Source organism: Antennarius striatus, chromosome 9, assembly GCF_040054535.1.
Source record: "Antennarius striatus isolate MH-2024 chromosome 9, ASM4005453v1, whole genome shotgun sequence".
Classification (NCBI taxonomy): domain Eukaryota; kingdom Metazoa; phylum Chordata; class Actinopteri; order Lophiiformes; family Antennariidae; genus Antennarius; species Antennarius striatus.
In genome coordinates this window covers 633,708-659,302 of record NC_090784.1, presented here as the reverse complement: position 1 = coordinate 659,302, position 25,595 = coordinate 633,708, and the positions used below count along the sequence as shown (strand labels likewise).

The window sequence follows — 25,595 nt, the reverse complement described above, 5'->3', positions numbered from 1 at the left end:
AGTATCTATCTATCTATCTATCTATCTATCTATCTATCTATCTATCTATCTATCTATCTATCTATCTATCTATCTATCTATCTATCTATCTGTCTTTACATTTCTTTCCAAATCACCTGACTGTTTTGCTAGATGAGATGCAGGGACATTTTCATGAGAAACTTTATCAAATTATACTGAAAGGAAAAATTTAGTGGGTTGGATTTAGGTTTCTTAAATTGTGTTTAATCAATGTATTCAGTATAATTATGGCAGGAGCGGAAATCCCAGATCAATAGCTAATATCTACCTGTTTATGGTGAGAGATGATGAGTTTCTTTCTTATGTCTCTTTTCATTCAGGCCATGTGAGCTGTGACAATAGAAGACCAACAAGCACAAAGCTCTCAAACCCAGAGGAATGATGGAGACGGAGGACATTATGCAGACACAAGCGTAGTTGATCCAACACTAATCAATGCCACAACTCTGACACGGTACAATGGTGGAAAGGAGCTGATGAAAGAATCCCATTTGTGAAGCTGAACTAGAAAGAAGAGATGCATGTTCTCTGGATCTACTAGGTGTGCTTGATGTGTATGAGACACAAGCCCAGCTGTCTACACACTCACCAGAGGGACCAAAGATGTAAGAGGACATTTCTCAGATGAAGTCAGGACTGTGATGTGATGCCATCAGTTCTCTCAGTGTTTAGTCTACCGGAGGAAGTCAAATAGCCTCACATTTTTTGGGAGTCAGCAAGCAGAAGCTCACGATGCCTCGGAACCGAGCGTTTTCAGAGCCAGAGTACTCTGCTGAGTATTCTGCCGACTGCTCGGTGACTCTGCCTTCAGACCCGGGTCAGGCTGTTGGGGTGACACATGAAGTCACCGTCCGGAGCTCAGGGTGCTGCCTCTGCCTGCCTCGGTTCATGCGCCTCACCTTCGCGCCCGAGTCGCTGGAGAACCTCTACCAGACCTACTTCAGACGGCAGAGACATGAAACCCTCCTGGTCCTCGTTGTCTTCGCCGCTCTTTTCGACAGTTATGTCATTGTCATGTGTGCAGTTGTCTATGCCACTGACAAGCTAGCTTCTGTTTTAGTGGCATCGGTGGGACTGGCAGCAGATATCGTTTTGTACTTTTTGTGCCGCTTCGGGCTGTTGCCAGATCGCATCTCCAGACGGGTGGTGCCCTACGCCCTGTGGCTGCTCATAGCAGCTCAGATCTTCTGTTACCTGGGCCTGAACTTTGCTCGCTTCCACCAGGCCAGTGACACGGTGGGCTGGCAGGCTTTTTTCAGCTTCTCCTTTTTCTTGACCCTACCTTTGAGGCTAACACCCATTGTGCTCATCACCACTGTATCCTGTGGGGTCCACACCCTGGTCCTTGGTGTCACCATTGCCCAGCAGCAACAGGAGGCTATACAGGGCCCTGCACTTGGTAGACAGGTAAGACTGGATAGAGATGTATGTTTAGATGCTGATCCTCTGAACAGCAGGTACCTTATATGTCATGTACCCAGATAAGTCCATGGATGTATTTAGCACTGAAAACATACAGATAATAACCCACAGCCGTTTCTAGGTTCCAGTGAACCAGGGGCCAATCTGCAAAAGAAGATTACTGTTATATGCAAAAAAAAGGTTTTGTAGTTGTTGTTGTTTCTGCATGGACAGGAGAGCTTTGAGTGGAGGAGACAGAGTAGAATACTAAGGAGAAACATCATTCTTCTAGGTGATTAATGGTGTGGTCTGCCTGGAGACTCAGACAGCCATGTAGCTCATGATACTTGCAATAATAATTTTTTAAAAATATTTTATTAATCCCTGTAGAGAAATTGTTAGCACACACTGTTAGTTTTAATTGCATGCATAGTGTGTACAGGCCAGTAGCACACACACAAGGGGCCTGTGGCCATGTGGTGGGGGTGGGGTGGGGTGGCCGGTAGTTGTTTTCATGGTGCACTCTAATGAACAACTTATAAAGGGGACGGCACCTTGCTCAAGGATGCCTTGCTCAAGGACGCCTTGCTCAGGGGCATCTCAGCAGTGCTCGGGGGCTGAGCTGACACCTCCCACTGTCAGCTCACACTCCGGGGTGGCTGGGGGTGAGTGGAAGTAGAGCCGCTGATCCTGTGATCATTGGACGAGCCACTCTAGCGCCCCTAGTGGTGGCAGTGGCTCATTCACCATGACTTTCTACGCCCCACAGCATGTCTTTGTCTACTGTAGTACCGTTACTGTGTCTGTTACTGTTCACCACTGTGCCTCTAATGACTGTGATTGGCCGTCCTCTAAGGACTTAAGCATGAAGGATCACCCTTAGAAATTTTATTTCAGACTTCAGCTGGAAGCTCCACTGCAATCAGAAATGGAATTCATGGGAGACGTGTAAAAGATGTGGTCATTATGACACGAAGAGCGGTTTAATTCAGAAAGAATCACGACCAGCTACTTAGAAATGAAGTCTACCTCGAAACCTTAATACTTGTAGCTGTTGCTGCCTATTAAACTGTGATTGAGCATTAGTTCACGAAATATTCATCCTAAACTGTTTCATTCTTTGTTTTAAAGCTGCTGGCCAACATTGTGATCTACACCTGTGCCATCACTGTGGGCGTCATGTCCTACTACATGGCTGACAGGAAGCATCGGAAAGCCTTTCTGGAGGCAAGACAGTCACTGGAGGTCAAACTCAACCTGGAGGAACAGAGCCAGCAACAGGTCAGCGCAACATTTTGGGGCTCTATGTGTGAGTTACATATATGTGTGCACGTGTGTGTACTTCTATGTGTGTACTTGTACTGTGTATCGACAGTTGTCTGAGTCGATATTCCAAAGCCAATTGCTTTCATGTCATTGCTTGAACAGTTGTAGCATCTGCACATTCAAATCCAATAGATAGATGTGCACATTTAAATCTGGTTTGCACTCCATCATCAAACCCACAGCAGAACAGTGGCGTATGCAGTTGTTGACAATAGAGAATGTGTTTGGAGAGGAAATGAAGTAATTAGTTATCTGAATTAGCTGGAAAAAATCCATATTGTGGATCCCTTTTGGAGGTCAGCGGAATGACTGACATCACCAGTCCAATACGTTGGTCTGACACCAAACACACAAACTGCGCAGATGTTATCCTCAGTTACATTTTGTGTGAGTGCTGCCGAGAGCTGATTGGTGAACTACTGGTGAAATGTTCAGTGTGCGTCATCTTACGAGACAATGTGGTACAAAGAAGAGTGGTAGTGTGGTAGCGTTCTTTACCAGAGCAGAGCTCGGCTATTACAGTATTCACCATTTTCAACATAGGTCATATACCTTGTTATTTAGAAATGTGCTTGTCCATTTGCCAGGTGAGATTTTCCATGGCATTTAATGTTTTTTAACTAACCTACTCCTTAGTTAAAAAACTAAGGAGTAGGTTTTTAATTTTTCACGGTACTACTTTACTAAGGATATTATTGTTTGGTTAGTTTCTGTAGGAAACTCCAGTCCCACACAAGGCTGGCACAAACAATTAGTGTCATCTGAGGAAACACCTGGTGGTTGTGAATAACCAAAGACAAAAAGAAACATAAACAACTTAACCAACATCATGCAATTAATTGGTTGGACTTGTGAATGATGGTGTTAGCATAGGATTTTTACTAGTCTGAGCCAAAAATCCCAATTCTCAACCAACGTCTGATTATTTTAGAAAGTCTCCACCAATGTTAAATGTAATTGGTTAAAACCCTGGTTAAGATTTATGTCTGACACCTTCATTTGAATTCATTAGTAAATCAGTTAGAAATACTATTAAAGGAGAAAAGTTAGCCATGTTGTATTTACAGTCATGTTATTGTCAATATAACATCATGCTTTGTCCATGCAGGTGACCCTAGGGCTTCTTCTTTGTGAATAAAGCAGACTAAACTCTACAGTGACATGCTGCTGTCTGCTTCTGATTATTTTGGTTGATCCCTTCAACATTTTTTAATCCACTAGTGTGATGATATTCCATGACTTTATTTAGAAGTGAGTGGACTCGTCTGTGACTCACATGGTTTATTTTTTTGTATTTTTTATTTATTAATTTTTTTTTTTGACATGTCATTACAACAAACGTCCCCACCTGCATCTCATTTGAAACATCAACAACATCCGAAAAAAAAAAGGCTGATGGGTAGAAGCCGTCTGACTTGTTTGGTTACCCACATCAGAATGGAACACCTCTCATTACATTCCGCTTCAAAGCGGTGATGTGTTTAATTGTTAGTATTCGTGTGTTTGTCCATCCATCAGTTCATCTGTCCGTTACTCCACCAAATATCTTCACAGCCGCTGCAGATAGAAATATGAAAGAAAAAGCACATGACTCAGGCAGCAGAGGGGATGAAATGAGATGATGACCTTGACCTTGAAAAAACTAGGTCAAGGTCAAATTTCAACTTGTGTACACTCAGGAACTGGATAAAATAGAAAGAGGAGGGAGAAGGCCAGTGTGATTAAGACCATAGATCAAAGCTATTCCTTTGATCAATGACAGTAGGTCAGACCACTAGCTTTGATTTTTGACCTATGACAGTAGGTCAGGGTAAAATTTTGTATTCAGCTGTGTCGCAGGATGTTGCAGTCTGTGACTGTGTTGGTTCTTGTTACAATATTTTAAACCAATAAATACAATAAAGTTTGACAGTCATTGTGGCACGTTGCTGTTTCAAACCGTCCAATCAGTCCCAATAGACTTATGTGTCTTCACTCGTCTTCATCAGTTCCTTTGGTGAGCGAAAGTTGTTTTGTGACCTTTAGTAGCTCCGATGTGACCCAGTGCATGGTGACATTCACATTCTCCAAAAGAACAGCAAGTTTTGTCAATGTTATAGATGGTCAGAACAAGAAGCTGATCCTGGCAGTGTTCTTACAGTTTCTGTATAACAGTTTTATGATCATATTAACCAATAACCATATCAACAGTTAACCAACGTCTGTGGTATTAGTATTCTGTCCAGTCTGTAGTCATACTGGTGTCAGTAGATGTTTTTGCTACACATTAGTTGAACAGGTGTCTCAAGTCTGTGTCCCTCACTGGTGTGAGGAACAGAGCTGGGATTTCTCCCTCCATTGGTATCAAAGTGGTCCCAGTGCTGGGGAGAGACTGGAATGTTTTTAGCCAGCTTAGGCCCAACACACAAAGAAGTCAGTAATTTATTTGCAACTTCTTCCCAGTCATCTACCTTCTTATTTTTAACATTAAAGTACTCTTCACAATCTTGTGATTAATTCTTGATAATAAATTTCCCACACATTCAGTGAAGACTTCTGTTTTAGAATGTGGTGCCCTGTAAATACAGCTGACACTACAACAGTTACACATTCCATTATACTGTCAACAGATGTCAGCATACTCTTTAAAGTCTCGAACTTCCATACTCCCCCCACCTTTATTAGGTCTATTCACACAGACCATGTTACATCTCTCTAAGCAGAAATCCATGCCTTTGTTTTCATTTATCCGAGTTTCTGAGACAGCAATAATGTTGAGTTGATTAAGTTGAGTTGACTGATTGATTGATTGATTGATTGATTGGTTTTTCAAACTGTTTTGTGTAATCTTTGATGTGTCCAAATTTGTTGTAGAGGCTCATGGCTTATTGTTCGTATTTTGCCACCCCCTAACACTCTTGGTCACCATTGTTTTCATCTGCTCTGGAGAAAACCCCTTTGTTTTGATGAAGATCCTACAGTTGTTCATCCAGGTGTTGTCAAATAGTCCATTCTTCAGTTGTCGAGCTTTTTTGGCAATATCAGCATTCTCTTGTCCCAGTCTGGTCCAGACCCATAGTTATCTCCAGATCTCTGAGTTGAGAAATCACCTGTTGCTCCACTGTCAGCATTGTGCTCTGTGGCCTGTCCACTTCCCCTGGCACAGCATGGGAATAAGTGCGCAGCTTTTTATTCTGGTGATGATCATGTCATTCATGCAAACACTTTGCTCCAAATAATCCATTCTTTGTCGTCACTGCTCCAAGACAACAATGCGTCTCTTTTTCTTTCCGCATTTGCTTCATCTCATTCCTCATTTCTTCCATGGCGTCCCGCATCGGCTTAAATTCCGTCTTTAACTCTTCTGTATAAGAGGAGATGTGGTCTAGAGTGTCCTTCAGCTTCATCTCTTCATACTCCTACACTTTTTCTTTTACTTTCATCAATTTTATATTAGTTGGTGAGAGTCATTGAGTTAGAAAGTTACCCAGGTGTTAACTGCATCAGTTTGTGCAACTAGATCCATGTCCAAAAAATGATCTGTCATGATCTGTGTAGAGATTGCATCTATTTCATCTCGTCATCTTTTCCATCTCCCAGCACCTGAGACATGCACCAGATGATAGCTGTTCTTTTAAAATACACTTGTGCGTGTGTGTGCATTGGTTTGTTTAGAGAACTAATGTCTGTTTGAGCTGGAACTGTGTCAGCAGTCAGCTCCCTTCCTCTTCTAACATGAGTTGCCACTGGGCAGTCGCCGTTATTACTATTTATGGAACAGATGGTTTGAGCCATGGAGAATAAGGGATAAAGGAAAAAGAGCAAGACTGATTACTAAGGAGACTGTATAAGTGGTGGAAGGGAATGGATGAGAAAAAAAAGGCAAGAACCACGGTTCATAACATTTAGAATGGTTTATTGAGGATGTTATTTTTTGATGGCTAGTTCTAAATTTGTAAGCCAAAATAATTAAAAACTGATGTATAGTAGAATGGTAAAACATTCCTTTAAAAAATTCCTAAATCCCAATTCTAATACAGATCAACACAAAAATATAATGACTTTTAAGATATGAAAAGGTCCATGTTTAGTGAAAATTTTATGACAACGTGTTCATTAGTTTTCATGTAATCCTGCTAATAAACTGGACCAATCACAGAACCTCCTTGACGGACACAAGAAGAGGTGATGAAACCACAAATACAAAAACCTCCCAGAATACTAATGCAGAAGCAATGGCTTCTGGGACACAAGGATCTGCTAACCAATCAAAGAGTATCCAGTCGCTTCTGGTACCATGGCAACTAGCCTCCTGAGACAGAGTCAGATGTAATCAAAGAGCCAACCTCTTTAACCGTTTGTGGACTTGGCTCCTGTCCGTAGGTAGACATTTGTGGGATGGTGCATCCTGTCACCTGTCTACCAGTGAACCAGTTACCAGTGGACCTGTCTACAAGTGGACCTGTCTACCAGAGGCCCTGTCTACCAGTGGACCTGTCTACCAGTGGACCTGTCTACCAGAGGCCCTGTCTACCAGTGGACCTGTCTACAAGTGAAGCTGTCTACCACTGAACCTGTTACCAGTGAACCTGTTACCAGTGGACCTGTTACCAGTGAATACCAGTGGACCTGTCTACCAGAGGCCCTGTCTACCAGTGGACCTGTCTACATGTGAAGCTGTCTACCAGTGAACCTGTTACCAGTGAACCTGTTACCAGTGGACCTGTTACCAGTGAATACCAGTGGACCTGTCTACCAGTGGACCTGTCCACCAGTGGACCTGTTACCAGGGGACCTGTCTACCAGAGGCCCTGTCTACCAGTGGACCTGTTACCAGTGAACCTGTTACCAGTGGACCTGTTACCAGTGAATACCAGTGGACCTGTCTACCAGTGGACCTGTGTACCAGTGGACCTGTTACCAGGGGACCTGTCTACCAGAGGCCCTGTCTACCAGTGGACCTGTTACCAGAGGCTCTGTCTACCTGTGGACCTGTTACCAGGGGACCTGTCTACCAGAGGCCCTGTCTACCAGTGGACCTGTCTACCAGTAGACCTGTCTACCAGTGGACCTGTTACCAGTGAATACCAGTGGACCTGTCTACCAGTGGACCTGTCTACCAGTGAAGCTGTCTACCAGTGAACCTGTTACCAGTGGACCTGTTACCAGTGAATACCAGTGGACCTGTTACCAGTAAATACCAGTGGATCTGTCTATTAGTGGACCTGTCTACTAGTCAACCCATAAACCAGTGGACCTGTAAACCAGTGAACCTGTAAACCAGTGAACCTGTAAACTAGTGGACCTGTAAACCAGTGGATCTTTAAACCAGTGAACCTGTAAACCAGTGGACCTGTAAACCAGTGAACCTGTAAACCAGTGAACCTGTAAACCAGTGGACCTGTAAACCAGTGAACCTGTAAACCAGTGAACCTGTAAACCTGTAAACCAGTGTCGACACAGAAAGAGAACAACCAGCTTCAGAACGTGGTAATACTATTACTGCGTTTTGCTGTTCTCAGCTGCATAATTGTTAATTTACTTACTTTTGATTTAACGTTTGACACCAGAGTTTCAGCACAAGATGAAGGTAGACCTGTAGCACCTAAGACCTTTATTATTAGCCGTATTTTTTGTTGAATAGAGTATTTATTATGTATGTATGATGTGTGCCAAAGTTTACATAATTATTTCCCAAATAAGACCAAAGTCCTGAACAGGACACATGAATTACACATAACTGTCCCAACAGACAACATTTTCAGAAGTCATTTCATTTTTATTAAGCACATAATAAAAGTTATAATTTTGTATAATATTATGTATGTAATAAAAAGTTAATATGGGAAGACTGAATTAAAGCTTTTGGTTATCTCTGCATATTATAATGCAGCCCAGTGCAGACATTTATAACCAGGTTTAAACCATATGTCACAATGTTGACATGAGCAAACTGCTGTCTATTTCTAAATAGTTTTCAACAATATATGAATATATTGATTTTATGGATTTAATAAGGGCAGGAGTCGACCAATTTCTATCCGTGAACCCAGCAATACAGTAACACTGTTTCAGAGATGTATTTGTGTTGGCAGGTTTTTGGTCTGGAGGATCACTCCAGTTAACCCTAGACAGACAGACAGACAGACAGACAGACAGACAGACAGACAAATATTTTATTGATCTGGAGGGAAATCTTTTATATCATCTGCTCACAATAAATACATAGACATAACAGTTACACAATAACAACAGAGAAAAAACACAGTACAACGATAATTGCAGCTAGGGAGCTAAAAGGCAGAAGTATTGGTATCCAAATGCATAGAGCAGGTGTCCAGTAAGTGTGTTCTGAGGGCCACAGGTCCAGTTTGGCGTGTTTGTCTGCCCGTCACCAGGCACCAGCTCACAGTGGAAATCATTTGACTTCTCTAAATAATGTCAGTTTGATCTAGAGCAGCTACATGTGGAATGTCATGAGATAACATCTGTGATGACTTGGTGTTTTACATGTCAAATGGAACTGAATTTAAAAAGGAGCCCAGTCTTAATGTTAAACCAGTGGAGTCGTCTGTGTGTGTGTTAAACTTAGAAACGCAGCTGAATATTTCACAATATGAGGCCTTTTTGTGAGCCCTTGTGCTGTTTATTAACCTTTGGGCCAGAGTGGGGGGGCATACAGGAATGGATATTGAAGCGTGACTCTTAATTATAATTTTGCTTTTATGTTTTGTCTTAGAGACTCAACAGGTTTTCTGTTTAAACCATTGGGGAAGTTAAGATAGGGAACTGTGGTTCGTTTAACATGTAATGTTTGGACTGATTTTGAAAATGTCCTCTGACGTGTTTTTGCAGCAGTGACTACATGTCCTTCCTAAAGCTGCACTAACCCATCAGTGATGCTGATTGGACGGCTCAGATGTGTGTTTGTCCACCACAGGAGCGTCTGCTGCTGTCCATCCTCCCCAAACACATCGCTGACGAGATGCTTCAGGACATGAAGAAGGAGCCCAGTCAGAAGGAGATGCAGCAGTTCAACACCATGTACATGTACAGACACGAGAATGTCAGGTAGCTGCTGGTCTGACCTGTTCAACCTCCACAACACGTTTGTTCTGAGCTGGAATCCTCGGCAGAGTGTCAGCTGGGAGTCAGATTACATGTTAATGTGAACAGAATGAATCCACATAAACACTGATCCTCACCAAAACGCTCTGGTTACAGTTACAGACAGTGTTCTGTAATGGTTCATTAGGAACATTATAACCCAGAAACAACACAAAGAGTTCAGACATGTCTAAACATCAGTGTGTATACTAGCATACTAGTATAGTAGTATAGTATAGTATACCAGTATACTAGTATGCTAGTGCAGTGGTACCTCTACTTACGAAATTAATTGGTTCCGGAAGAAATTACATAAGTAGAAAATTTCGTAAGTAGAGACGCGTTTTCCTTGCAAATGTCCTAATCCGTTACAAGACCACAAAAATTCAGACATAAATGTTTAATAAAGCATTAATTTTATTTATTTAACCTTTATTTAACCAGGCAAGCAATTAAGAACAGGTTCTTATTTACAAATGCTGCCTGAGCCAAGAGCAGTGGCTCTTAGAGGTGTGGGGGTGGGGAGGAAGTCTAAAATAAACACAAAAACATACACTGTTCAGAAAATATAAGAAAAATAAATACAAGACAAGAGAACGAGGCCGAGAAAGAGAGAGAGAGAAAGAGAGAGAGAGACACTCAACGAGTGCAGCTGTCAGCTACAATTTCATGTAGGTTTTGTTTAAAGCAGTGAGTGATGTGGGGACAGTGAGTTTGAGGCAGTTTTGAAAATTGTTCCAATAATTAGCTGCAGCGAATCGAAAGGCACTGCGACCAAAGACAGTAGGGGCTTTAGGGATGGAGAGTTTGATGAGCTTACTGGACCTAAGATTGGGGGCAGGATGGGAGAGGTGTAGAAGGGAGGAGAGATAGGGAGGTGTTTTTCCTAGTATGGATTTGTAAATGAGGTGAAGCCGGTGGTGGAGCCGTCTGGTGTGGAGGGATGTCCAGTCTACCAGGTTGTACAGGTCACAGTGGTGAGTTCTGAATGGAGCTCCTGTGGCAAAACGGATGGCAGAGTGGTGGAGAGTGTCCAGTTTGCTAAGAGTAGATTGGGAAGCCATCCTATAGATGGTGTCACCATAATCAAATATGGGCAGGATGGTCATTTTCACAAGTGTGTGTTTGGCTGAACGGGTGAAGGAGGCCTTGTTGCGGTAGAGGAAGCTCAGGCGAGCTTTGACTTTTGATTGCAGGTGCTTGATGTGGGTGGAGAAGGAGAGGGATGAGTCCAACCAGAGACCAAGGTATTTATAGCTGGTCACAAACTCCAGTTCAGAGCCATCGGCACAGAGGATTTTAGGGGCAGCGGTGGAATCCTGTTTCCGATCAAAAATAATGCATTTGGTTTTTTTGGAATTGAGTGAGAGATGAAGGCCATGAAAGTACTGCTCGACAGAAGTGAGACTGAGTTGGAGTGTGGATGCAGCAGAGTGGAGAGAAGGGCCCTCTGAGTATAAGATGGTATCATCAGCATATAGGTGAAACTTACCGGCAAACTTGGCTACATGGTTGATGTAGATGGAGAACAACGTTGGGCCCAGGATGGAACCTTGAGGCACCCCTTTGATGATGGGAAGAGGGTCAGACAAGACATTTACAGACTTAACTTGCTGAACTCTGTTGTTTAGGTAGCTAGCGAACCAGTTGCAGGAGTGTGATGACAGACCAATGCTAGTGAGCCTCTGCAGGAGGATGGAGTGGATGACAGAGTCGAAGGCTTTGGATAAGTCAATAAAGGCAGCAATGCAGATCTGTTTGGAGTCCAAGGAGGTAACAACATCATCCAGAACCTTCAGAGTGGCTGTAGTGCACCCGTGGCCAGGCCGGAAACCAGACTGTAGGTTGGACAGAATATCGTTAGAAGCAATGAAGTGGCTGAGCTGTCTATGAACCAATTTTTCTGGGTCTTGGCCAAGCACAGCAGGATGGATATAGGTCTGTAACAGTTGGGATCAGAGCTAGAGCCACCTTTAAAAAGTGGAACGACCAAGGCAGATTTCCAATCTGAAGGAAAAACAGACAGCTCCAGAGACAAGTTGAATAGATACGAGATGGGGGTGACAATGACAGGAGCAGAAACTTTTAAAAATAAGGGGTCGAGCCCATCAGAGCCAGCTGACTTGTTAGGGTCGAGTTTGGTGAGTTCCTCTAAAACCTCCGAGGTCAGGATGGGACTAAAGGAGAAGGTGCCTGAGCAGGAAGGTGTAGGTGAAAATGAGGGGGCAGTAGTGGGGGACTTGGCAGAAGAGACATGGGCTGAGTTGACTGAGATTGAGAAGTGAAGCCATGTGAGACTTATCAGTGACAACAGTGTCACCAAAGGTCATTGCACTAGGAAAACGGGGTGGGGTAAGCTTATTTTCCATGGACTTGACCGTTTTCCATAATGTCTTGGGATCAGAACCACAGGATGCAAATTTTTCCAGATAATGAGTGACTTTGGCTTTTCTGACAGCCTGAGTGCATTTGTTCCTGCACTGCCTAAAGGCAAGCCAGTCGACAGGTGACTGGGAGGAACGGGCTTTGCGCCATAAGGTGTTCTTCTGGTGGATTAAAGTGGCTAAGTCACGGGAAAACCAGGGGCTGAAGCGATCCTTGATTTGAGATTTTATGAGAGGAGCGTGATTGTTGATGATCTGACTGAAGGTCAACTTAAAGTAGGACCAGGCAGCATCCATAGTTGGAAACGTATTAATTCTATCCCAGTTCACTGCAGCAATGTCATGGAGAAAGGTGTCTCGGTTAAACTTCTTCATGGAGCGTCTGGTTACAGTCACAGGTGGACGTTTAACTGAGGAACCAGAGCGTATGCAGGCAATAGCATAATGATCACTCAGATCTTGACTAAAGACGCCAGATATATAATTAGAAGGGGTGTTTGTGAGGATCACATCTAACAGAGATGCAGACGATGGAGATTTCAAATTATGTCTGGTGGGCTCTGAAATAATTTGGAAGAGGTTTAGGGCATCAAATTGTTGCATGACCATATCTGAGGGGTTAGACATGTCCCAATTTAGGTCACCCAGTAGAATAAACTCAGAGGAGATTTACGGGGCAAGAAGTTCACTGAGTACAGCTAGAGAGCATGGTGGGGCAGAGGGTGGTCTATAACAGACAGCAACAGAAAGAGAAAAATTATTTGACAGATTGATTTTTAACACCAGCAGTTCGAGATACTTGGGAATAGTCTTTGACAATAAAATAGAGCATTGCAGATGGTCCCTCACAAAGAGAGCCACGCCCCCACCCTTGGAAGCTCTGTCCTGGCGAAAGACATTATAACCTGGAATTAAAGTGTCAACATCCGCAATGCTCCTTCTAAGTCATGTTTCAGAAATCGCTAAAACATCAGGATTTGCAGTGTGTATCCAGGATTTTAGCAAATCAAGTTTAGGTAAAAGACTACGGATATTGATGTGTAAAAAGCCCAGGGATTTCCGTTCACAAAAATCATCAAACGACAGACTAGGAGCAGTAGGACTAACATTAACTGTAGCAGGCCCTGGATTTGAATGAACATTGCCAGAAACGGCCAACATGAGAATGATTAACAAACGACAAAAAGCAGTGCTAAAACGTTGAGAGAATTTATCTTTCATTAGGGGCTTGGTTGAGATGACAGAATTGGAACTACGTAGGTGTTGCAATAGCAGGATCGAATACAATGGAACAAGAGCTGTTACACACCGAGTAGGAAGACCAACAGACATTGTAGTCCAAAGGGAAGACATCCCTAGGTGGAAAAGTGAAGTCCAATGTACCACGGCCATAGGATGACAATCGAGGTAATAATGTCTCTTGAACAGGAGATTCCCTGGGGGTAGTAAGGGTCCCAGTATCCCGGGCATTTAGAAGGAAGAGTAAGATGATGAAAAGAGACATCTTTAAACACCCAGCAGTATCTGACTCACATGAAGCGTTGTGGAGTTCTCTAACCGCGGGGGGCTTCGGCCACACGGACCACTTCCTGCTCGGCCGGCGCCGACATTTGCTCCTGACGGTCTGCGCGCAGGTCTCACACAAGCAGGACTTTTCGTTCACGTTAGAATCCGGGAAGACCCTCTGTTCACTTGAGCTTGATCCAGAGAAACTTTACTGCTGCGCCGCGTCCTCTGGCTGGAGCGTCCAATCTCCGCTCGCACCTCGACCAGCAACCGTCAGCCTCCACGCCCTCCAATGCGCGGTTCACGTCCTCTGCTCCGGCCCGGTTCCGACCTCCGCTGTCCGTCACTGCCCGCTGCACCCGCGGTGCTAGTAGTAGCTCTTCTGGATCCCATCCATGTTTTCCCTGCTGGAGCCTGCTCACTGTCGTGATGGTGATTGCACAATGCAACAAAACATGTAACAAATACATGTTACAATTAGATTATTACACAATAAATGAGAGTTGTGTATAACGTAAAAAACAAAGAATAGAGTAAAGAATAATAATGATGGTCATTTACCTTTGAACTGCCGACCTCATTGTTTTTTGCCCTCTTTGGTCCATATTATTGGTTTCTATGAAGTACTCATGAAGTAGCATTGTAGTCCACCTACAATGCTCCTCATTGTCCTGTATTGATGGTTCTTTTTCATGAGGGTTTGAGTGACCAGCAGCCTGGCGGAGGTCCTGGTGTGTTTCTTGACGTGTGATTTGTTGTGCAGCATTCTGTTTGCGGACATTGTGGGCTTCACACAGCTGTCGTCGTCCTGCAGCGCTCAGGAGTTGGTCAAGATGCTCAACGAGCTCTTTGCTCGCTTCGACAAACTGGCTGCTGTGAGTCCACATTATTATGACATAACAATCATCTTATCACACATATTTAATTGTAATATATATTTAGCAAGTTTCATTATAATGTTAATCATTTTGTCATTGTACAATTATATTTTAGAATTTATATCATTATTTCAATCATTTTTGGTGTTACAATTCAGTCAGTTACATAAAAAGATGTAGTGGTTAGGGCTACGCTGATGTTGTGTAGGGATGACTGTCCACATTATTTATTTTACAGTGGATTTCTCCAATGAAAAAAGCAATAATTTGACCCAAAACCAGGAAATCTATTTTTTGTAATTCTCCAGATCTCATGTAAAAACAAACTTTTAGTTTGAATGAATGGTTTTGGTGCTTTAAATTAGAAGATTAAAGATTTACAATGGTTCACCAAACTCTCACAATAAAAGTGGTGCATATTTGAATAAAATTAAAGTACAGTACAGTAGTACCTTGAGGTATGACTTCGTAAGTCAAACAAAATTTTCCCATCTAAAATAACAAAAATCATGTTAATCCATTCCAGGCTTGTAAAAAAGCCCCAAAGCCCCTCAACCAATAGACATGCAGATTTTACCTGAGCATAATTAACTATATACATATAATGTATATAGAACCTATGTAAACAATGATAAAGTATGGAAAGAAATGGCAAAGTCACAAGAACATCCACCAACACGTGGTAAAGAACGAGATTCGGTCTCACTGATGTTGTTTCCATCCACCAACACGTGGTAAAGAACGAGATCCGGTCTCACTGATGTCTTATCCATCCGCCAACACGTGGTAAAGAACGAGATCCGGTCTCACTGATGTCGTATCCATCCACCAACACGTGGTAAAGAACGAGATCCGGTCTCACTGATGTCGTATCCATCCACCAACACGCGGTAAAGAACGAGATCCGGTCTCACTGATGTTGTTTCCATCCACCAACACGCGGTAAAGAACGAGATCCGGTCTCACTGATGTCATATCCATCCACCAACACGTGGTAAAGAACGAGATCCGGTCTCACTGATGTTGTTTCCATCCACCAACATGTGGTAAAGAACGAGATTCGGTCTCACTGATGTTGTTTCCATCCACCAACACGCGGTAAAGAACGAGATCCGGTCTCACTGATGTTGTTTCCATCCACCAACACGTGGTAAAGAACAAGATCCAGTCTCACTGATGTTGTATCCATCCACCAACTAGCGGTGACGTCCTGAAACACGACTCGTATCTCAGATTTTGATTATATGTATATTTACTGTATATGGACAGAGCGACGGCTTGTATTTAGAAAAGCTTGTCCGTGGAGCGACTGGTGTCTCAGTGTGCTGATGGAGGTCGATTAGAAATCACTAAAATAACTTGATTTTAAATAACTTATTTTTAAATAGATGTCTATTTATCTATCACTTTGATTTCACCTATTGTTTGAGAGATTGTGAGGTGAAATTGAACTGACCAATAAGTTCACACAACCAATGTAGAGTTGTGTTTTGTGTCGAAGTAAAAAAAAACTTTATACATTTTCAGTCACATATTTTTCTTAACCAGCTGCTATCTGAAAGCTGTAGGGTCCACATGTGACCAGAGTCAGTCCAACAGACCCCACCTCTCCAACATGTTTTCTCTAATGGTTAAATGTATGACAGCTGGTTGGATGAGGTTGGATGAGGTTGTAGAATCAGCGAATGTTGGTGGTTGGTCTCTGACTGGATCCTCTCCACTCATCAGAAATATCACCAGCTGAGGATCAAGATCCTGGGGGACTGCTACTACTGCATCTGTGGGCTGCCCGACTACAGGGAGGACCACGCTGCCTGCTCCATCATGATGGGCCTGGCCATGGTGGAGGCCATATCGTGAGTGGGGGGGTCGAAGCAGAGGTTCTCTAGAGTCACATCCGATGTGATGAAGACGAACGGCTTCTGACTTGAAACAGATCAGTTGGGCTGATTGGGTCCCAGACGTGTCCTGACCGGGGGGGTCAGAGCTGCTCCTTTGGTTCTCACTAGAACTGATGGTGACAGAAACCGTACGATTGTGTGTCCATGTTTGTAATGACATTACTTTGTGTGATCACCCAAAGGTATGTCCGGGAGAAGACCCAGACAGATGTGGACATGCGGGTGGGGGTGCACAGCGGGACGGTCCTGGGGGGAGTGCTGGGCCAGAAGCGCTGGCAGTACGACGTGTGGTCTACAGACGTCACCGTGGCCAACAAGATGGAGGCTGGAGGAATACCAGGGTACCAACCTCCGGTTCAGTCCTCCTCCGTGTTTAGATGAGACCTCTGAGAGTGTAGACGCCCCCCAGACCGAAAGTCTCACCTTTCCTGTCATAGTGGTGTGTGTCCAACACGTCCACACACTGACCTACCGCAGGAAAACTGTCTGATACTGGAATAATGATGTTGGCCTGGTCAAGTTCATGTCAAATAAAAAGAACCACACATCTAAGAGAATGAAATCCCTTTTCAGAAATGACTTCATTCTGTTTAAAGCTTGACCTTGAAGCCCTGAAGACTTTTCTCACTTCATCTGAAAAAAATGTACATTAAAGTTCTCATTTGAGGGGCGGGTCTATGACATCATTTGTGATGTCACAGGTAGTCGTACGCTCTTCCTGGCCCTGTTCCCTAACTCAAACCGTACTCAAACCCTCTATTTTATGTCCCAATAAGTCTCAAAAAGACTTTGCAGTCAGACGAGGTGCTCTGGTCTGCTCCTGTGTGCATTAATGGGCACTAACGGGGGGGTGGCACTAACGAGGGGGCACTAACAGGTAGTCTCACACCCAGATTCCTTCAATAGAGGGCTAACTGTACAGAGCAACATGACACATTTTAAGTCACTGTGTTTGAAGGGCTACAGCTGGGAGATGTCTGTCTAACCCTTGACCTCTTTGACCTTACCCCCAGCCGGGTGCACATCTCTCAGAGCACCATGGAGTGTCTTCATGGTGAGTTTGACGTGGAGGCCGGTCATGGGGGAGACCGCTGTGACTACCTGAGGGAGAGGGGCATAGAGACCTACCTGGTGGTAGTTCCTAAAGCCCCTGTGAGGAAGAATGGCATCAATGGTGTGGTGAGTCAACCTGCAGATCTGTTGATGTTCACATGTTGGATCACGTTTATCCAGCCTGATGCACCCTGATGGAATATCACACTCAGTCTGCTGTGTCGTCTCAGAAGCTGTCTGTCACCTCGTCCAATGGGAACTCCCCTCTGCTGATCAACACCACCGAGTGCAACGGCAGCGTGACTGCGTGCACCTCCCCAGAGGAACCAGAGGAGCTGGACACCAGGGTAACCAGCACATGGTCTACCAGACACACTGGTTCCCATCCAGGCAGCAGAGAATGAATCCACCTAATAGTAAAGACCGTTCTCCTCCTCGCGGTGACACACAGTTCTCATGACGTTGGCTTTGATATAAGCCGTGTTTTGCGTCCTTCTGCGTGGTCATGTGACAACACCTAGAGTATTTACCTCACAGGGCTTTTAGCTGTCTCCAGGCTTCACCAACACACACGTCATCTACACGTCATGTCACACTAGTGGAGACGACAGGATGAGAGGACAGAGCTCTGATGTTTTTGGATCAAAACTTAGTTTTCTGAAGAGCAGCAGCTGATCTAACGTGACCTCCGTACGTAAGCGTCTAATGTGGAGACGTCACACTGGTGTCACACTGGTGTCACACTGGTTTCACACTGGTGTCACACTGGTGTCACACTGGTGTCTGACTGGTGTCACACTGGTGTGTAACTGGTGTCACACTGGTGTCACACTGGTGTCACACTGGTGTGTGACTGGTGTCACACTGGTGTGTGACTGGTGTCACACTGGTGTCACACTGGTGTGACAGGTGTCTGAATAGTGTCACACTGGTGTCACACTGGTGTCACACTGGTTTCACACTGGTGTCACACTGGTGTCTGACTGGTGTCACACTGGTGTGTGACTGGTGTCACACTGGTGTCACACTGGTGTGACAGGTGTCTGAATAGTGTCACACTGGTGTCACACTGGTGTCACACTGGTGTCACACTGGTGTCTGAATAGTGTCACACTGGTGTCGAACTGGTGTCACACTGGTGTCTGACTGGTGTCACGCTGGTGTCTGACTGGTGTCACACTGGTGTCTGACTGGTGTCACACTGGTGTCACACTGGTGTCACACTGGTGTGACAGGTGTCTGAATAGTGTCACACTGGTGTCACACTGGTGTCACACTGGTGTCACACTGGTGTCAAACTGGTGTCACACTGGTGTCTGAATAGTGTCACACTGGTGTCACACTGGTGTCGAACTGGTGTCACACTGGTGTCTGACTGGTGTCACACTGGTGTCAAATTGGTGTCTGAATGGTGTCACACTGGTGTCTGACTGGTGTCTGAATGGTGTCACACTGGTGTCACACTGGTGTCACACTGGTGTCTGACTGGTGTCACCCTGGTGTGTGACTGGTGTCACACTGGTGTCTCACTGGTGTCACACTGGTGTCTGACTGGTGTCACACTGGTGTCGCACTGGTGTCTGAATGGTGTCACACTGGTGTCTGACTGGTGTCACACTGGTGTCACACTGGTGTCTGAATAGTGTCACACTGGTGTCACACTGGTGTCTGAATAGTGTCCCACTGGTGTGACAGGTGTCTTACTGGTGTCACACTGGTGTCTGACTGGTGTCACACTGGTGTCTGACTGGTGTCACAGTGGTGTGTGACTGGTGTCACACTGGTGTCTCACTGGTGTCACACTGGTGTCTGACTGGTGTCACACTGGTGTCGCACTGGTGTCTGAATGGTGTCACACTGGTGTCTGACTGGTGTCACACTGGTGTCACACTGGTGTCTGAATAGTGTCACACTGGTGTCACACTGGTGTCTGAATAGTGTCCCACTGGTGTGACAGGTGTCTTACTGGTGTCACACTGGTGTCACACTGGTGTCTGACTGGTGTCACACTGGTGTCACACTGGTGTCTGAATAGTGTCACACTGGTGTCACACTGGTGTCACACTGGTGTCTGAATAGTGTCCCATTGGTGTGACAGGTGTCTTACCGGTGTCACACTGGTGTCTGAATAGTGTCACACTGGTGTCACACTGGTGTCACACTGGTGTCTGACTGGTGTCACACTGGTGTCGAACTGGTGTCACACTGGTGTCTGACTGGTGTCTGAATAGTGTCACACTGGTGTCACACTGGTGTCTGAATAGTGTCACACTGGTGTCAAACTGGTGTCACACTGGTGTCTGACTGTTGTCCCACTGGTGTCGAACTGGTGTCACACTGGTGTCGAACTGGTGTCACGCTGGTGCCTGACTGGTGTCACACTGGTGTCTGAATGGTGTCACACTGGTGTCTGAATGGTGTCACACTGGTGTCACACTGGTGTCACACTGGTGTCTGACTGGTGTCACACTGGTGTCACATTGGAGTCACACTAGTGTCTTGACTGGTGTCACACTGGTGTCTGACTGGTGTCACACTGGTGTCTGAGTGGAGTCACACTGGTGTCTGACTGGTGTCACACTGGTGTCTGACGGGTTTCTGACTGGTGTCACACTGGAGTCACACTGGAGTCACACTAGTGTCTGACTGGTGTCACACTGGTGTCTGACTGGTGTCTGACCGGTGTCACACTGGTGTCTGAGTGGAGTCACACTGGTGTCACGCTGGTGTCTGACTGGTTTCTGACTGGTGTCACACTGGTGTCACACTGGTGTCTGAGTGGTGTCACACTGGTGTCTGACTGGTGTCACACTGGTGTCACACTGGTGTCACACTGGTGTCTGACTGTTGTCCCACTGGTGTCGAACTGGTGTCACACTGGTGTCGAACTGGTGTCACGCTGGTGCCTGACTGGTGTCACACTGGTGTCTGAATGGTGTCACACTGGTGTCTGAATGGTGTCACACTGGTGTCACACTGGTGTCACACTGGTGTCTGACTGGTGTCACACTGGTGTCACATTGGAGTCACACTAGTGTCTTGACTGGTGTCACACTGGTGTCTGAATATTGTCACACTGGTGTCGAACTGGTGTCACACTGGTGTCTGACTGGTGTCACGCTGGTGTCTGACTGGTGTCACACTGGTGTCTGACTGGTGTCACACTGGTGTCACATTGGTGTCTGAATGGTGTCACACTGGTGTCTGACTGGTGTCTGAATGGTGTCACACTGGTGTCACACTGGTGTCACACTGGTGTCTGACTGGTGTCACCCTGGTGTGTGACTGGTGTCACACTGGTGTCACACTGGTGTGACAGGTGTCTGAATAGTGTCACACTGGTGTCACACTGGTTTCACACTGGTGTCACACTGGTGTCTGACTGGTGTCACACTGGTGTGTGACTGGTGTCACACTGGTGTCACACTGGTGTGACAGGTGTCTGAATAGTGTCACACTGGTGTCACACTGGTGTCACACTGGTGTCACACTGGTGTCAAACTGGTGTCACACTGGTGTCACACTGGTGTCTGAATAGTGTCACACTGGTGTCACACTGGTGTCGAACTGGTGTCACACTGGTGTCTGACTGGTGTCACACTGGTGTCAAATTGGTGTCTGAATGGTGTCACACTGGTGTCTGACTGGTGTCTGAATGGTGTCACACTGGTGTCACACTGGTGTCACACTGGTGTCTGACTGGTGTCACCCTGGTGTGTGACTGGTGTCACACTGGTGTCTCACTGGTGTCACACTGGTGTCTGACTGGTGTCACACTGGTGTCGCACTGGTGTCTGAATGGTGTCACACTGGTGTCTGACTGGTGTCACACTGGTGTCACACTGGTGTCTGAATAGTGTCCCACTGGTGTGACAGGTGTCTTACTGGTGTCACACTGGTGTCTGACTGGTGTCACACTGGTGTCTGACTGGTGTCACAGTGGTGTGTGACTGGTGTCACACTGGTGTCTCACTGGTGTCACACTGGTGTCTGACTGGTGTCACACTGGTGTCGCACTGGTGTCTGAATGGTGTCACACTGGTGTCTGACTGGTGTCACACTGGTGTCACACTGGTGTCTGAATAGTGTCACACTGGTGTCACACTGGTGTCTGAATAGTGTCCCACTGGTGTGACAGGTGTCTTACTGGTGTCACACTGGTGTCACACTGGTGTCTGACTGGTGTCACACTGGTGTCACACTGGTGTCTGAATAGTGTCACACTGGTGTCACACTGGTGTCACACTGGTGTCTGAATAGTGTCCCATTGGTGTGACAGGTGTCTTACCGGTGTCACACTGGTGTCTGAATAGTGTCACACTGGTGTCACACTGGTGTCACACTGGTGTCTGACTGGTGTCACACTGGTGTCGAACTGGTGTCACACTGGTGTCTGACTGGTGTCTGAATAGTGTCACACTGGTGTCACACTGGTGTCTGAATAGTGTCACACTGGTGTCAAACTGGTGTCACACTGGTGTCTGACTGTTGTCCCACTGGTGTCGAACTGGTGTCACACTGGTGTCGAACTGGTGTCACGCTGGTGCCTGACTGGTGTCACACTGGTGTCTGAATGGTGTCACACTGGTGTCTGAATGGTGTCACACTGGTGTCACACTGGTGTCACACTGGTGTCTGACTGGTGTCACACTGGTGTCACATTGGAGTCACACTAGTGTCTTGACTGGTGTCACACTGGTGTCTGACTGGTGTCACACTGGTGTCTGAGTGGAGTCACACTGGTGTCTGACTGGTGTCACACTGGTGTCTGACGGGTTTCTGACTGGTGTCACACTGGAGTCACACTGGAGTCACACTAGTGTCTGACTGGTGTCACACTGGTGTCTGACTGGTGTCTGACTGGTGTCACACTGGTGTCTGAGTGGAGTCACACTGGTGTCACGCTGGTGTCTGACTGGTTTCTGACTGGTGTCACACTGGTGTCACACTGGTGTCTGAGTGGTGTCACACTGGTGTCTGACTGGTGTCACACTGGTGTCACACTGGTGTCACACTGGTGTCTGACTGTTGTCCCACTGGTGTCGAACTGGTGTCACACTGGTGTCGAACTGGTGTCACGCTGGTGCCTGACTGGTGTCACACTGGTGTCTGAATGGTGTCACACTGGTGTCTGAATGGTGTCACACTGGTGTCACACTGGTGTCACACTGGTGTCTGACTGGTGTCACACTGGTGTCACATTGGAGTCACACTAGTGTCTTGACTGGTGTCACACTGGTGTCTGACTGGTGTCACACTGGTGTCTGAGTGGAGTCACACTGGTGTCTGACTGGTGTCACACTGGTGTCTGACGGGTTTCTGACTGGTGTCACACTGGAGTCACACTGGACTCACACTAGTGTCTGACTGGTGTCACACTGGTGTCTGACTGGTGTCTGACTGGTGTCACACTGGTGTCTGAGTGGAGTCACACTGGTGTCACGCTGGTGTCTGACTGGTTTCTGACTGGTGTCACACTGGTGTCACACTGGTGTCTGAGTGGTGTCACACTGGTGTCTGACTGGTGTCACACTAGTGTCACACTGGAGTCACACTGGTGTCACACTGGTGTCACACTGGTGTCTGACTGGTGTCACACTGGTGTCACACTGGTGTCTGACTGGTGTCACACTGGTGTCTGACTGGTGTCACACTGGTGTCACACTGGTGTCACGCTGGTGCGTGACTGGTGTCACACTGGTGTCACACTGGTGTCTGACTGGTGTCACACTGGTGTCTGACTGGTGTCACACTGGTGTCACACTGGTGTCTGACTGGTGTCACACTGGTGTCACACTGGTGTCTGACTGGTGTCACACTGGTGTCACACTAGTGTCACACTGGTGTCTACCTGATGGATTTAGTTTGTTGTCGTCTTGGAAACATCTACAGTCATCCCTTTGGGCCCTGATGTTAACCAATGGGATGTTGTAGTGGCTGTAGTTCCAGCTGCTGGTTTAACTCTGAGCCAGTCCTAACTGAAGGGTTCCATCCCGTTCTTCTTGGACTCCAGGTTGTGAACCCGTCCTTTCCAAACCCTCGCAGAAGGTTACGTCTGAGAGACCTGGCTGAGAGGGTGATCGACGCCCAGGAGAACGAACAGGAGCTCAACAAACTACTGAATGAAGCTCTACTGGAGAGAGAAACCATCCAGGTGTAAGTGACCTTCACTACTGCTACTGCTAGTAGTACTATAACTACTACTACTGCTACTACTGGAGAGAGAAACCATCCAGGTGTAAGTGACCTTCACTACTGCTACTGCTACTAGTACTATAACTACTACTACTGCTACTACTGGAGAGAGAAACCATCCAGGTGTAAGTGACCTCTAGTGTGGTGGTGGTACTACTACTACTACTACTACTACTACTACTACTACTACTATTACGACTACTACTACTACTACTACTACTGATACTACTACTGATACTGTTACTACTACTGCTACTACTACTATTACTGCTACTACTACTGCTATTACTACTACTACTGCTACTAATACTAATACTACTACTGCTACTACGACTACTACTACTACTACTCCTGCTGCTAGTACTAATACTACTACTGCTACTACTACTACTACTGCTGCTACCACTACTGCTACTACGACTACTACTACTACTGCTGCTACTACTACTACTACTACTGCTGCTACTGCTACTACTGCTGCTACTACTACTACTGCTACCATTAATACTACTAGTACTACTACTGCTACTACTACTACTACTGCTACCATTACTATTGCTACTACTGCTACTGCGACTACTACTGCTACTACTACTACTACTAGTGCTCCTGCTTCTAGTACTACTACTGCTACTACAACTATTACTACTACTGCTACTACTACTACTGCTACTGCTACTACTGGTACTGCTACTACTACTACTACTAATACTGTACTGCTACTACTGCTACTACATTTTTTTTGTCTTGTCTGCATGTATTCTCACAGTTTAACCCCATAGAAGGGGGTCAACCTTTTATCAGATCAATGATTATTTTAGTCTTGCAGCAGAATCTTTTATACATTTTAATGTGTACATGTGACCGTCACCAGTCCTCTCTGGGAACTAAATAATTAGTCTTTATTAGAGTGTCCTATTGTGAGCCAGAGGGGGGGGGGTGCTGCACCTCTGTGAGTTGAGGGGGGAGAAAAAGGAGACAGGGAGAGAAAACACAGACAAGGTAGTGGATAGACAGGCAGTGCTGTTGGAGTGAAAAAGGTTTGGGCTGTTTTATCCTATCTAAGAACTGATGTCTCAACACCAACGTTACAAAACACCAGACTAGTGGAGGTCCTGACAGTATAGAATAGACCACCAGAGGAGACCAGTGTAGGAGGAAGACAGAGGGCATCACATTGTGATGACTGAAGAGAGACTCATCACGTTCTGACGGGACCCAATGGTTCTCAATAATTGGACTCAACAGGAGCTGGTAAACCCTGACCCAACATGAATGTGTGATGAAACCAACACCCAGATAGGCTACCAGAACTCAACAGGGCCATTCTAGCCGAGTACCCCCAACCCCGGCAGCCAGGAGCATCCAGAAGTCATTACCCCTAGAGCCACCGGGGGCACCGAGAACCACGTAGACCCCAGACCAGAGGAGGCAACGGCCGCCACCGCCAGGGCGCACGGGACAGGCCCAAGGGGCACGGGGCAATGAGACCCCCCACCACACCACACCCCCCAATCCCCCACCCCCATCCGCTACGCCCACATCCCGCCCGCCCACCCATCCTCAGGAGACAGGGACACCCCCCGCAGCCCATGGGGCCAGCCGCAGTGACCAAGCGACATGTGACCCACCCCCCTCCATTTCCCCTAGTCTTGCAGTCCCATATGCCCGTCAGGGCCCCCGAAAGCCCGGGCAGACCAGAGATACTACTGTAGCTACTGCTAGTACTAGTACTGCTACTACTACTACTACTACTACTATTACTACAACTACTACTTCTGCTACTGTTACTGCTACTGCTACTACTACTGCTACTACTACTACTACTACTACTACTACTACTA

At 46.0% G+C, this 25,595-nt stretch overlaps 1 protein-coding gene across 4 annotated transcripts in view; it reads left to right on the top strand.

The window, feature by feature from the left end:
• The window catches only part of adcy3a (adenylate cyclase 3a), a 48,420-nt gene that overhangs the window by 773 nt on the left and 22,052 nt on the right, over window positions 1–25,595 (top strand). For 3 of the 4 annotated variants that reach the window (XM_068323345.1, XM_068323341.1, XM_068323342.1), the window contains exons 2-10: window positions 342–1,428; window positions 2,554–2,703; window positions 9,668–9,798; window positions 14,488–14,599; window positions 16,331–16,458; window positions 16,686–16,844; window positions 17,517–17,682; window positions 17,787–17,903; window positions 23,570–23,712. In XM_068323345.1, coding sequence (XP_068179446.1) covers window positions 754–1,428; window positions 2,554–2,703; window positions 9,668–9,798; window positions 14,488–14,599; window positions 16,331–16,458; window positions 16,686–16,844; window positions 17,517–17,682; window positions 17,787–17,903; window positions 23,570–23,712 — 1,781 coding nt within the window. In that variant the 5' untranslated portion in view covers window positions 342–753. The remainder of the gene's footprint in view (window positions 1–341; window positions 1,429–2,553; window positions 2,704–9,667; window positions 9,799–14,487; window positions 14,600–16,330; window positions 16,459–16,685; window positions 16,845–17,516; window positions 17,683–17,786; window positions 17,904–23,569; window positions 23,713–25,595) is intronic. The other variant, XM_068323344.1, reaches the window with a different exon arrangement.